Below are 15090 nucleotides of genomic sequence, written 5' to 3' on the forward strand. Positions count from 1 at the left end.
CGCATTTCTTTAGGCTACGACCGGGTTTGGAAGGAGGACTTTGGGTGTGTTAAAAATAAATAAACAAGAGGAAAAAGTAGTCCATCCATCCGATTTCTCTACCCATTTTTTTCTGGTCGGGGCATGGGGAACAAAATAAAGCAATGCTCAAAAGTATTGCCCAAAATATTCTGTATTCAGTCACAATTTGCATGAGTGAAAACAACTAAAGGTCGGAGTTTATATTCATCCCTATCAATATATATTTGGATGCAAAGACACTCATGACTCATTCAGCACTTCTGGGTTCAGGGATTACAGTATATTTACAGAAGGCCGTCCAGTCAAGTGTTGCTTTGAACACAACATGGTTGGACTTAAGTGACGGGCAACAGCTTTTGACAAACACACGACTAAAGCTGTTCGACCTTTGATGTCAAAAGGCAAGTTGTAATGTCAAAATGAGACTCTGCAAGCGAATCAATATGAAAAGGCTAAAATAGGGTTAGGTTAGCGTTTTTTCCATTAACTTGTTCCATATCAGGTTGAATGGACATAACAGAGATGAACCACAGAATAAAGTCAGAATAAAAAGGGGAAAATGGCCTACATTTGTCAAATGCAAAGTACTTGCAGCACAAATCCTTTGATAAGATTTCATAAAAGCAAATCAAAAAAGATATTTATCTAAATCCATAATCCCTCTTCATCTCAGCTGTAATAGGGACTTTTTTCCAGGATTTTGGGGAATTTTGTGTGGAAAATTGCAAACTTTAAGATCTCAATGATGTTTTCAATTAAACAGATTTTAGTATCAGCCTTCGGTGTGAAATACTCGTAAAACATGGAACGCCTCGTAGCCGGAAAATCTTATACCGAGTAGAACAGAAGGTGAAAATAAAATAATGACAACCACAAGTATACTGCCATGGGCAATATTACCCCTAGAAATGATAAATTGTCTATTATTCTACTGTCTACAATAGCACAGGTCTAAATAATGTTCACTCAAGTCGATTTTTACAGTTTTCCAAGGCAAATAACCGTCTTGACTTCCTTAACCAGAAATGAGCTCTCTGTCAAAAAACAACGACACAAAAATAAAGAATAACAAACTGAGCCTTTTGGGCCCGAAAAGAAAATCACAGCAGGCACAATAATGCCAAGAAGGATAGCGACCGCTTCATGGAAAGGTACTTTTGAAAAGAGGCTCAGGTGTTTACATTCCCCTGCAATCTGGATTCACACATATGCACATACACCCTAACCCTAACCCACTGCAAACACACACAAACATTTGAACTCACGCACATACACACTATGTTGAAGATAGTTTAAACTAAGTCTAGGACTCTTTGTCTAGGACAAAGACCTTCATCACCTGACGTCTCGTTCTACGTTGAAAATTTGTTGAAGGAGAAGTGATAGCACTCTGGGGTTTAATGATACACCTTGAGAATATATTGGGTAAAATAAATGAGAAAATGTAGTGGGGGTTAAATGTAGTGAGAAAAGGACATACTCATATAGGAGAATCAATAAACATTACAATATGAACTGTGATTTTCTCCGACACATATCAATCAGTTCCCTGGACTAGTTCCGGAGAGCGGTCGTGGAGCTCTCCGGCTCGGGCCTTACCTCATTGTATGATGCCGTGCTTCCCGTCTCGAGGTACAACATGTTGGCGCTAAGGTTGAGCAAAGCTGCTGCCGTTTGCTCCACTGGCTCCAGGGTTCCACAACTCTGTTCCCTCACTCTTTACAGAGTGATGTGGACTACAGATGCAGGGTGGAAAAGCAGAAGCCTCTATAGGATTCTATGGGAATGTCATATATACCAGGGGAGTGAGGGGAGGGGACTGAGGCGCTACCTGTCCAACACCTGTCCACACCCATCTCCCGAAGGAGCACCGTCTCCTCAGCCCTGGCCTTTGAAGCTCTGCAGCTCAACTCAAAGCAGTTCACTATTTTGATTAATCTTGCAATGTTTTGCAGGTCTCAAGCAAAAAAATGAAAAAAAAAAAAAGAAATACACAAATGCATGATTTTAATATGCTTCTATATTGCATTTGAATAATTCTCCATAAAAGTTTCCTTTTTTTTTTTTTTTTATCTGAAAATGCGACAACAAACGAAACAAATTTGAGCCTTATCTTGCACCCACATGCATTTTCTTCAATGTAACATTGCTTCCACATTTCAGTTTGACCCCTTAAATTGTTTAAAAAAGCTTTTAGACAATCTTGATCTGTTTTAAATAAATGGGAGGACTATAAAACCCACATCTATAAACCAATACGATGACTTATATCAATGTAAAATGTTACAGGAAAAATGGGATAGCAAAAAATAGATAAATAGAAATCAAGTGACACCAAAAAGAAACATCTAAGAAGCAATCTAGTCCCAAAGTGAAAACTGTGGCCAAAGGGGCAGCGGTAGCCAGCTAGTTAACATAAGAATGGCCGTCCCTCGCTCCCCTGAGGCCATACAGCACAATGCAGACGCCCCCCAGGAACACAATGCAGCTCCTCTAGACTGCTTGTATCTATCAGAGATGATTAGTGTAGATCTGTATTGGAAACACGCATTCTCTTTCACTTCGAATGGTAATGTAACAGAGCATTTAAATGAAAGATAAGGGCTGGTGAATGAAAGAATAAAAGATGCTTCTATTTGTTCTCCTATCCATCCATGGAAATGAAAGACTGAAAGAGCCGAAGTGAAGCCCAGCGAATACTTTACAACTATTGAGACCTGTCATTTGGTTTCACCCCCAGCTCTCCTCTTGGTATCCTGTTGAATAGGTTTTCTTATATAGCAGACTGATTCAGAACACAAGCAAGCAAACACATTTGAAGGTGATGTTATTGGGATTTTAGAACAGGAAAATGTATTTTTCAGCATTTTTATAGCTTATAAGCACTCATGGACCAACGCAGCCCAATGCAAACAGCACAGGGTAGAAAACTAAGGAGAGGAGGAAGACTACAACGGCGAGGGAGTTTATTCTATTACTAGAGAGGCAGGAGCTAAAACTCTTGCCCTATGCTCGGGAGGATTTGAAAGCTGTTACTGAAGTCAGCACAACTATGACCTGAAGTCAATTTCTGCAATCATCGGCCACACCCTACCGGGGCCCTGGGGCCACAGGCCAGGGGCCGGCCTGGACACAGAGGCAAAGCTACATTTGAACAACCTTATTCTGCACCGGACCCCACTGGAAACCGAGGCTTTTGAAGGTGATAATTAGGCAACCTAAACAAACTTCTAATTATGCTTAAACGACATTGGCTGTGTTGTCTGAAAAGAAGTTAGGACACTTATTGTCAGTGGGGAGCCCTGCTGCATTATACGTTGGGTGGCGTGCAAATAAGAATAGCCTATGGACTAGATTTAAGCGATGTATTATGTTGTGGAATCTTCAGTGAATGTAATTATATGCCATCCCCACTGACAGAGCACAATATGTACACAGGCCAAAGTAAGGCCCAGTCTTAGTGCATTTAAAGAATACCTGCAACTGACTGACAGGTCTCTGGCTTCATGGTTGTTTTCTGCCTCCATGTTCTGTTGAGTAGAACATAAAGGCAGGACATAATAAGCTCTTGCAAGGATGTTGCTTGACATTCTAAAGAACTAGTATTAACACAGTAATTGAAGATCGAGTTGCTGCAAACTCCAGTGGAACTATAAATTATACATCATGGCTCTAACAAGGTGAAAACGTTCACTGGCTTTACTTTCCCAATGGCAGCTTCAAAAACCAGTGAAATGGTTTTGCATCCTATTTGCAAAATATGATGCTTTATTTGGCCAAATGTTTGAAATTCACAACAATAACTAATAATAAAGAGAAAAATAACATTAATAATATAATATAATAATTATTATTATTTTATCTGGTAGTCTCATCCACGTATCGCAGAAATGCATGAGAACATCACAAACAATACAATTTAGTCACGTATTTAGTCATGGATTAGAAGATAAGGACTTTTACAGAAATACAGATTTCATTTACACCACGATAAATCTTGGTATTAGATGATAGCATTCATTTTCATGAAATAATTGGACTTCCAGTTGCTGGTTTTCTAAAAAATGACTACAAAAAGGTCACATTTATTTCTGTGTAATGCATATATTTGTCAAACAAGTTTTATTTTTTTAAAATACTGATGATACTAAACTTAAATGTATAGCCTACAATCTACTTGACAATGCATCAACAAAGTTTGCGAACAAGTTTATCTTTATATTCTCACAGCAAAGCTGTACATCAAACTTGGTCAATCTAGTGAATCTGAAAAAAACAGCTTTGGCCTCTTTTCACTTCTCCGACCCTGTTCCCTAAGCCAGCGAGATTAGTTTAGGATCAGGTTTCGGGCCACAGTGGATAAGAGAGGACAGACACCTGTCCAGAAAACAGTGCAGCCTCCTAATCGCACCGACAGACGCTCGCAGTCACCAGAGCCGATGGGGCTCGGATCCTTAAACGGCACTTCCTCCGCCAAATCACCTGCCGCCAAATATTGACATAGTGTTGTTCAGTGGGAATAAAGTTGTGATTTCAAGCCAGAGCAAACTTTACTCACCACCAGACTATCAACAGGCAAAGCTTGATTAACGGACAAAGTATCCTGTAGAATTAATTGGTGTATTTACAAAAGTAAGAATTAGTTGATATGATGAGCGAGAGGATTAATATTGTCAATGTGAATATATGACTCCCTTCTCTTTACCAGCATAGAGTAAATATAAGATAATTTAAACAAAATATAGCATTTGGACAACATTGAAACTCTGCTACCGCTCACTACCACATACTGTATGCTTACAATTAGGTTATAACGTTCACGTAACTTTTTAAGTGTAAGTCAACAATCTGGTTCCACTTAAACCCCTACTGAAGCTTGAAAGGGTTCCATAAAAGAGTCTTTTAAGGGGGTTGTCTGATAGCGCAAATAAATACTATCAGTGATAAAACAATATATTCTTTGATACATATGAAAAAAAATATGTAGATAAATCAAAAGATACTGCATAAAGCATTGGGGTTCAGGCGGTGAACCCAGCATCCTTTCACGAAAAAAAAGCAACAGGAAAACCTTAAAAGTGAAACCCTGCATTGTGGAGGTTCTGCCACAATGCAGGTTTTCACTTTCAAGGTTTCACTTTAAAAAACTTTAACAGTTTCCAAAATGTACCGAGCGATAGGGTGCCTCCCTGAAGGAATCCAAGTCACCCGTTGTGAGAGGTGGGGCTTAAGGTGGGGCAAAAGTAAAGATTATCACAATGATTTTAAGCAGTTTATTTAAAAGGACACAGGAGCTCAGATGAGAGGACGTCGTGAGGTTCTTTAGAATAACTACAAGGAAATAACGTGCAGGAATGGCGAAGATACCTTAGTGAAGACAGGAATGGAGAATAGGACGCATCCATACAACACACAGGCAACATCCACTTTTGACAGGACGAGCACCGGATGCAATTGCAACACACCTGAGGATACCTCCAAACCTGCATTGGCATTAAACTATACTTAGTGAATGTGGTTTTGCTGCTCAGGCCCTGAACCAGGCGGCAGTAGATCCCGCCCCCCCCCCCCCCCCAACAGGACACAAGAAGTGCAAAGGAAGAAGAATCCAAACACAAACATGTAATTAGATCCCGGCAAAGCACTCTTTGGACTGAGCTGTTCCGCTGGAGGAGCCCATCTCTATTTACACAAACGGGGGGCTTCAGCGTCTCCGCTCGACGCCGGGTCCTCCGCGCACAGCTGATCGAAGGCTATCTGCGTGTTAAATCAGCTGTTTGGGGTGGAATATGGCGTTTCCACTGCCACATTCCTTCATGTTATTCTACCCCGCGCTCCCCTTCCCACTCGCGGCTCCACGGGGGAGACGTGCGCTGAGAGATGGGACCTGGGACCTGTGTGCGGGAGAGGCAGGTGCTCTGCTAAATTGTTGCCCTGCAGCTATCGGGGGAAAAAAAAAATGAAAAATGAGTTTCAGATTAAACATAAACCCTCCACAATATGAATAAGTCCCCCAGGGCACTAAACACCGAGCTACATTCTAATGACTCAGGAAGGCGCACCACCACCGCAAGGGTGGAGAAGCATGTACTGGTTTGGGGATCGGAGCAGGGGGGCCTTTTTAACAGACTGTCCTTAAACCGGGTAGTAATGATCGCTGCTTTGGGGATTGGCAGGATGCCATGGCAACAAGCACTTTGCCCCCGCACGGATGCTGCTGCCTGAGTGCCTGGCGTGCCAATTGCCCCACCACACCCCTTCATGCCGGAAGGTGGGTGGTGTGGAGGTGGGGACATTAATCACCAGTTCAAGAGAGCACAGGCCCCCTTGGGTGATGTGGAGCATGCCATTACTCAGCTCCTTAAAACCAAATTTTTATTTTACTCTGGCTGGACAACTGCATTCCTGAGCTGGGAGTGGAATATCCACTTAATCTTTCCGTAACAGAAAGAAATTGACAGGGATATGTCCTCATTTACAGGTCAGAACAGTCTTGTTAAATCAAGTACTCAGACATGACTTTTTTACCGTTTCATCAATGCACTATGACGAGTAGCAGTGTAGTTTGTTCTTGGAAGTGTCATGCCACAAAACGCCCCAAATCTAATTTTGGTAATAATTTACGAAACATATAAAACAAGTAACTGCTGTAAGATCACTTGGCGCATGACAGTTAAATTGCAATGGCCTCAATGTATCTTCCACAATCTTGAATTTGATTCCTTGAAAGCTTCTCCCGCGGGGGCCACCCAGGTCAAGCACGGTTTAGGCTAAATAAGATATTATCATCACCTTCCAGCTCCTTCTTAGACGACAACAGATAAATCAGTCAACTGTCGAGCCCAACTCACTGGCTGCCGTGTTTGTTTAGACGGTGGCCTCACAATTTTTGGGGGAATTCCATTGTTGGTGATTTCCCAGCTGTATCGATATCGGTATGCGGGGGGTTTATTAGTGAAAGTCCAAACCTGTCAAAGTGTGACAGTGAGAGTGTCACTCTGTTATTCTAAATATGTTTGTGTGTTTTTTTTTTATATTCTATAAATATGTCTTACATTTGAGGAATTTTCTGCTTATATATATTTTCTAAATTATTATTTTCGAAAAAACAAAAAATAAATTGGGTTTTGGGTTTGTCCCTGTTTTCTATCAGCGAGGTACACCTTATACTTTTTAAGAACTTTTTAAGTCATATTTTAACAGATTTTCATACAAATGATCTCTCAAGTATAAGGTTCAGTGGTAGACTCGATGTTTAGGTACATCAGCAATGTTGATTCGACTGATTTTGACAAAAGCAATATATGGGTAAATAAAACCAGATAAAATGTTTATCTTGAAATTAAAACATCACTGATTGCATTTTAAGCATTAATCATGTCTTTTAAGGCTGACTTGACTTTAAATTTGTAAAACTGAATTTAATACATTTTAAGACCTTGTAAGGACCTGTGGACACCCTGATTTTGCAAACATGAATTGAAAAGATATGCCCAAAATAAATTCGATGGACAAAGCCACTTCGATGGTAATAATTTCTTTCACAGAAATATATACAGTTTTCCTTTGGGTATGAGAGTATTAACTCTCATACCCAACTGTAAACTACATATTTCTACAATCTACAACTCTGAGAGGTCTGAAGCAACAGGGAACCGATTGTGATGCGCTGTGAGGACCAAAAGAATAAATAAATAAATAAAAAATAATAAACAAACCAGTATTTCACCAGAACAGCCAACCTACTTACAGAGAGGGAGTCGTCCGTCCCGTGCATGGTGATGCAGTCCATGCTGATTTGGATGGTGTTGCCTGCAGGTCCATCAGTGGGACTGTCTGAAAAGTTGAGCTCAATGGGCTGCACTGAGTGAATGGCAGATCTGAAATCCCAGGGCAGGAGAAGGGAGATACACATTGGATTCTATATATGTACCTACTTTTGCAGCTCAATACAGATGTGTGATGACACTGCATTGACTTACTGATGATCCAGCATCTCCAGTAGTTGGTTGAAGACGTCTTGGCTGAGGATGTCTGTCGTCTGTGAGGACTGACTCTGAGACATGGCAGACAGGAAGGAGCGGGTGGAAGGGTCCCTGAGCCTGCAAGATGACAAAATAAATGACTGATCCTTAATAATGTCATGCATATAACTAAGTAAAGGGTGTCAGAAAGGTACAAATAATCTTTCAAACAGGATTTTTAACAAAATGTAAGATTTTTTGAATTTAAACGTTTCTCTTAACATTTCTCTAAATTAGATATTATTATAGGTGAGTATAAAGTAAATGCTATATATTTGGTACAGGGCAGAGGCAAAGTAAGGTAGAAATAGGAGGGGCCTTGAGCCCCTCTTATTTCAAATCTTTTAAAAGAAAGAGGAATTAATGCCAACTGTCTGTGACGAAAAGTATGCTCGAATGCATAATCTGAATGGTATTTTCAGCAAAAGAATTAAAAAAACATGTTTTGGGGACCTCAGGGATCATATATTGACTTGATGAAAAGGAGCATAAAAGGTCCCCTTTAAGACTGATAATTTGTAAAACAGGCAAGTGTAAAGCAGTGGAAAATTGCACTCAGCAGAAAAACTTAATGGCCATGTTTGCACTGGGATATCATTAGCGCAATATATTTTGTGAATCGGATACTAAGACGGCACAGATAGCAGGCGCAATTGATGCGCAATACATGGTACTATTAGCGGCCGCAATCCACTCTTTGTGAATTCACAGACACTCTGCAAGCACTTTGAACCCCCATCAGCGCAATGGAAATAGGGCTTCAAAAGGAAGCATATAGGGGTGGTGGTGATTCTCGCTGCAGCCATTCATGAAGAACAGTTCCATTGTGTGTGGGAGTCAGCCTGCATAATGCCGAATATTTGTACTACACATAATGGTGATTATGCACCATTGAGACGGAGGCACTCCAACCTGCTCCCGTGAAACATTACACCTGCTGGGATGGGAGTCTCATTGTTCGTACTGAAGTGGCGCACGCTGCCGTCTGAGCAGCGGAATTCCCCCCCAGTCTACATGATAGCACTGCTGGTATGTGCGCAGCTGGACGGGGACCGGGGGGGAGATGGGGGCAATAGTCTGAAGCTGGCACTATTTAAGGCGTCGGAATTCCCCGTCTCCGAGTGCTGAATGATATTAATACCAGATTTACAAACACAGGCATCTCTAATGAAGCAAATTACCAGAAGCAGAAACTTTCAAAGGATGACACCAGCACCAGAAAAAAAAACCCAAGACAAAAAAAGTATTATCAAGGGGTGATTTAATTGATTTGTTTACCTGTTGGGCTAGTTATGAAGTTGTTAAACACGCAATATGCAATTAATTTTGACGTTTACGGCATATTGCCAGTTTTTTTCTGTTGTTTATTCGTATTACTTTATTTGTTTCATTTATGAAATAATTGTTAATTCTTATACGATTTATAGCCTATTTGTGAGACACAACATTAAAAAATGTCCTCTGAGGGATCTGTCTGCATACATACAGCAGCCACAACATTAAAACCACAACTAATAAACATTAATATTGTGTAGCTCCCCTTCGTGATGCCAAAACAGCTCTGACCCATTGAGGCATGGACTCCACAAGACCTCTGAATGTGTCCTGTGGTATCTGGCAAAAAGATGTTAGCAGCAGATCCTTTAAGTCCTGGAAGTTGTGAGGTGGAGCCTCCATGGATCGGCCTTGTTGTTCCAGCACATAACAAAGATGCTCCATTGGATCGGACCCTAACCCCAACCATCCACATGATGTAGATGAAAACTTGATTCATCAGACCAGGCCACCTTCTTCCATTGCTCCATAGTCCAGTTCTGACATTCCTAGCCCATTGTAGGCGCTTTCAGCGGTAGACAGGGGTCAGCATGAGCACTCTGACTGCTCTGCAGCCACACAGCCCCATACACAGCAAGCTGTGATGCACTGTGTGTTCTGACACCTTTCTATCATAGCAGCATTAACTTTTTCACCAATTAGTGCTACAGTAGCTCTTCTGTGGGATCGGACCAGACGGGCTGGACTACACTCTCCACTCTCATCAATGCGCCAATGGTTGCCCATGACCTTGTCACCGGTTCACTGGTTGTCCTTCCTTGGACCACTTTTGGTCGGTACTAACCACTGCATACTAGGAACAGCCCACAAGACCTGTCGTTTTGGAGATGCTCTGATCCAGTCGTTGAGCCATCACTATTTGGCCCTTGTTAAAGTCACTCAGATCCTTACGCTTGCCCATTTTTCCTGCTTCCAAAACATCAACTTCAATAACTGACTGTTCACTTGCTGCCTAATATATCCCACCTCTTGACAGGCGCCATTGGAACGAGATGACCAATGTTATTCACTTCACCTGTCAGTGGTTCTAATGTTGTGGCTGATCGGTGTATCAATATTTTGACATCTCACAATTGGGCAGCCATTAAACACCCTTTCATTAAAGCAAGGTTTCCATTTGTTTTAGGGTGCCATGAGCAGATTGTTATCACACAAGCAGCATTTATGTCATAACGACCCCTACCTGTTCAATTTTGAAATAAACAGATCCTGGCTTGGCGTCAATTTACGTCGTAAATGCATTGTTCAATTTACTCAATGAGCCTGTGCCTGCTCTCTTCAGCGGAGTACTTCCTCTCTCCGTGTGTCACCTTTATCCGGGTCCCCCAGCAACAACGACAACAACAACAACAACAACAACAACAACAACAACAACAACAACAACAACAACAAAGCTAGCAGCTATTTGTTTCAATGGAAAACAGTGTGAAAGTTTAGATTGCTCATTAAGGCAGGAAGGATGTTACTCAAAAGTAAGTAATAATGTAATAATGTTTCACGCACACCGGCAGTCAAGCGCAGTTTGCTGGAATAACAATAAAACTTGACTTGACTTGATTCACGGGTCGCTTAACGATAACGTAATTTACCAGAGATTAAAAAAATTAAAATACTTATGTCAAGAGTAGGTACTACACTACCCACAATCCTACAGTGTAACAGCGACATCTCTGATTGGTGGAGCTTGCTGTTACCATGGAAATGTTTACCACACGTGAGGGTCACCGCTACCACTGAACTGAAACACTGTATATACCACACAACACAGACTTAAATATATTACAACACTATTATTAAAAATATAAACACTATCATAATGACAAAGGTTAGGTGAAGGTGCCATTCTCTATTTTACAAGTAAGTGTTCCATCACAATGATGAAGCTGTTATTTTAAGGTAAGAAAAAGTTACATAGAAAAACCTCAAGCAAAGCAAGAAGAATACCTTTAAAGTGAGGGCCATTCAGTTCTACTTTAGAGACTTTCGACTTTTACTCAACTACATTTCCAAGCAGATATCTTTAATTTTCATTATACTGTATGTTATCTTAAATTTCTTTAAACACTGTCACAGTACACATGATTTTTTTTTTTTTGTTTTAACAAGGGACTATATCCTCATAAACTCCAGTGATATGTTATTTTTTGTAAATTGCAGGATATCAGGATATGCATGAAATATGCAGAAAAAAAGGCCCAGTTGGTACTAGATATGCATATACTTTAAATACATATAAGAACATTTACTTATATACTTTTACTTAAACATAAATGTCAATGTAGTACTTTCTCTTTTGCTCGAGATATTTTGTGTCAGGATATTTGCACTTTTTCTTAAGTAAAAGGTCTGAGCACTTCTTCCACCACTGAAAAGGGATTGTATGTATGTATGTATGTATGTATGTATGTATGTATGTATGTATGTATGTATTTATGTATGTATTTATCTTTGATTTCCTACTGTAGAGAAGAAGAGGTTAATGCATAACAGGCCGAAAGTTCTATGAACACATTGAATATACCATACAGTATATTGGAGACTTGTGGTTTCAGAGTTGGCAGACCTCATCCTAAATCCTGTGGACAATGCATCATTGGGGGAGAGGAAAGGGGGTGTGGTCTAGATTGCAGGTTGGACAGGTGTGGTTATCTTGCTGTTAAGTGGAAAAGTGAGTGACATCTGACTACAATAAATATCAATTTGATTTATGCTTTAATTCTCAAAACTTCTCAATGGTCAACTCTTCAAACACTTATGATTGGAATAATTATCCCTCCATTAAGTTATCTGATGATTGCAACATACAAGGTAATTTGCAAAAATATGATGCAAAAAAAAACAAACCAATAATAAAAATGACATCAACATCTGGATTTTATTCGTCAGATCAACACCGTCAGCAGGACAGAATAACATGAAGATTTTTACGACAGCTGGAAAGGTGGAGCGACATACAAAGGGATCAATTTAACTGATGTCTGCTTATAGCATTTTAAGCTATATTTTACCTAAGTTTTTGCATTTGACTTAAACGCTAGTAAAAGAGTCTCTCCTAGTTGTAACTGTTGTTACTTTGCTTTTGGGGTGTCTGGTTACTCAGAGAGTTATTCACTTAGCCCGAGGCAGAGGCTGTTCAGCATCCACTTAAAGACAGCACAAGCCCCACCAGACAGGACTGGGCCAGAGGTCACCACTAAACAGGGATGGCCATTGTCTCTTGGCAGGTTGGGCACACCAACCGATGAAAATGCAATCAAAACAAACAGTCCAGTCGATCGGGGGCCTTCTCCAGTGTCTTTATTAATCACCTGTTCAAAGGGCTAAGCCCTTCTCCCTCTCATCTGTCAGGATGGCCTGCAACAGGAACATGACTGCTACACAATGGAAAGACCCCAAGTTTCTCCTTCCTTCAGACCATGCACTTTTACACAAATCAACGATTAGAAACAAATTCTACTCCTGTGTTTGGTTAAAAATCACAATAGAATTTAGCCCGCTCCCCCTCCAGGGATCAATAAAGTGTTATCTTATCTTAAGAGAGAGTCTTTTAATAGTGGAGTCCTAATGTTAAACCTTTTCATTATCTGCATGTTTTGTAAGACCCACATTGCATATTCTACATGCATGTTGACATTGTTTAACGTCGTAAAGTATTTGTCAGCTAATTTTTGGGACCTTCAATGAGCCCAAAACCACACATGTGACATAAAAAGAAATAGAATCCAAATAATGAATGAATCATATTATGACACAAATTAAGTAGCAATGAAATTCCTTATTACTTAAAAAATTAATCCTATTAATCAATCCAAATCAAATAGTAGATAATAATCCAGCATAAACAAATGCACAAGAAACAAGATATTCATTACTGATAAAACATCATCGTACATAACCTGGTATAACTTCACGCTGCTTATCACAATATACTTTCACCAAGAGCAACTTCGAAGAAACAATTGAAAATCAGCTATGACAACATATCAAATACCAAAGTACTGTTATACTTCTAATATCATAATTATTTTTTGGCAACAGAGCTCGTTCAAAAGCACACCATGCACACATAGTGTGTGACCAATGTAGGAGGTCTAGGCACAAAGCACAAGCACTGTCGTTAAAACTGTCAAGCAAGATAATGCTGTAGTCATATTAAGGTTTTCATGATTGTAATTACACTGCAATACAGTATGCAGTATAGCTGAAAACCTGTTCCTTCAAGTGCATAATAGATATTGAGGTTTCTAAGGATACAATAACAGGCCCCAATAAAATAATAATAATAAAATAATAATAATAAAATAATAATAATAATAATAATAATAATAATAATAATAATAGATATTTTGAATAAATGAATAACAAAATCAATAAATGGAATTCAGTCCATCTACCTACAGTAGACAAAAAAAAAAGTACAACTCCTCTAGTAGAGATGCTGCAATTCTCCATTAACATTCATTAAGTCTGTAACAGTCATAGAATACATTAATAGACAACATAATACAGATGTTTTGCTCCCTCTGAATGAACTTCATGGGATAATCAGCGATCCAATTCCCATGTAAATGTATCCACTACATGAGTTACTATGGCCTTCCAGATTCAAATAGACAACGGTGTTACAGTAGGGACAAGGAGCCGAGTGGGAGCGAGCGGGGTGTCATGTATCTGTCTGCCACTTCAGCCCTGATGGCCCTCTCTACACAGACATTGTTGCCATAAGTATGCCACACTTATTAATATTAGCACAGAGTGGCAGCTGAGGATCCAGGCAGACACAAGTGACGAGTGTTCCTAAGTCTTTTGTGTACCAGTCTGTGATTCGGTCATAAAACCCTGCAAATTCACTAATTTATTCATTCCATCAGCCTCTTCATTGTATGAGACCTGTCAGAAATGTATTTCCAACGACCCGTGACAAAAGCAAAACATGCTGCATGCATAAAGGCTTGGCAGCATGTGATAAATGCACACCACAAGCACTGATTGAGATAAACGAGGGGGTTTGATAACGTAAAACTATTTGAAACATAAAGTGTCAAAACAACCTGTTCACAGTCATAGATAAGAATGTACAGTCAGACAGTTACTGCTTATTATTATACTAAGAGACTGTACATGGACACAGTTTGGACTTACCGATGAAACGGGAACTCAGGGCAATATTGCACGGCTGTGTAGGGTGAATTCATGTTGTCAGGCCAAACTTCACTTTGCTGAGCTTGTTAGAGCTGTCACCGGGTCACATAGGCACACGTGTGCATCCGACACTTAAAAATAAAAACAACTAAAAATATATAAAAAATAAATAAAATAAATAAACAGCTTGGTTTTAAAGTGCGGGAGGGTGAAGTGCAGAGAGTGGCGAAAGTTTGAGAGATGAATTTGAATTTAGGTATTTTTTCCTAGGCTACGCTACAACTAGGAGGGGCTTGAGCCAGCTCTCTGACCAATCCCCAACTCCAGCAGTGCAAGATATCATTCACCTCCAGTTGCTAAGATATAGATATCAAGCAGCACCCGGTACACATTCGACCCACCCCCACGCACCTTAAAAATATACATACAGTTCATACTGTTCCGCATTTGTTCCTTTGTCCTGCTATGATAATTCCAAACCCGATTCAATCAATCATAGACTCAGGGAATCCACTCATGAGAGACTAACAACTCTCCTTATTAATGATTTGGATGGTGGGGAGCGAGT

General features: G+C 40.0%; 1 protein-coding gene across 6 annotated transcripts in view; it reads right to left on the minus strand.

Moving 5' to 3' along the window:
• tp63 (tumor protein p63) overlaps positions 1 to 14692 on the minus strand; it is a 33737-nt gene extending 19045 nt beyond the window's left edge. For 4 of the 6 annotated variants that reach the window (XM_080009578.1, XM_080009577.1, XM_080009579.1 and 1 more), the window contains exons 1-3: positions 14523 to 14692; positions 8004 to 8123; positions 7772 to 7901 (exon numbers count right to left, since the gene is read on the minus strand). In XM_080009578.1, coding sequence (XP_079865704.1) covers positions 7772 to 7901; positions 8004 to 8123; positions 14523 to 14575 — 303 coding nt within the window. In that variant the 5' untranslated portion in view covers positions 14576 to 14692. Of the gene's footprint in view, positions 1 to 1620; positions 1764 to 7771; positions 7902 to 8003; positions 8124 to 14522 lie in introns of those variants that run through there. The other 2 variants (XM_080009581.1, XM_080009580.1) reach the window with 1 other exon arrangement.
• Positions 14693 to 15090: the final 398 nt, after the last annotated feature.

Source organism: Zeus faber (assembly GCF_960531495.2).
Source record: "Zeus faber genome assembly, chromosome: 1".
NCBI classification, from domain to species: domain Eukaryota; kingdom Metazoa; phylum Chordata; class Actinopteri; order Zeiformes; family Zeidae; genus Zeus; species Zeus faber.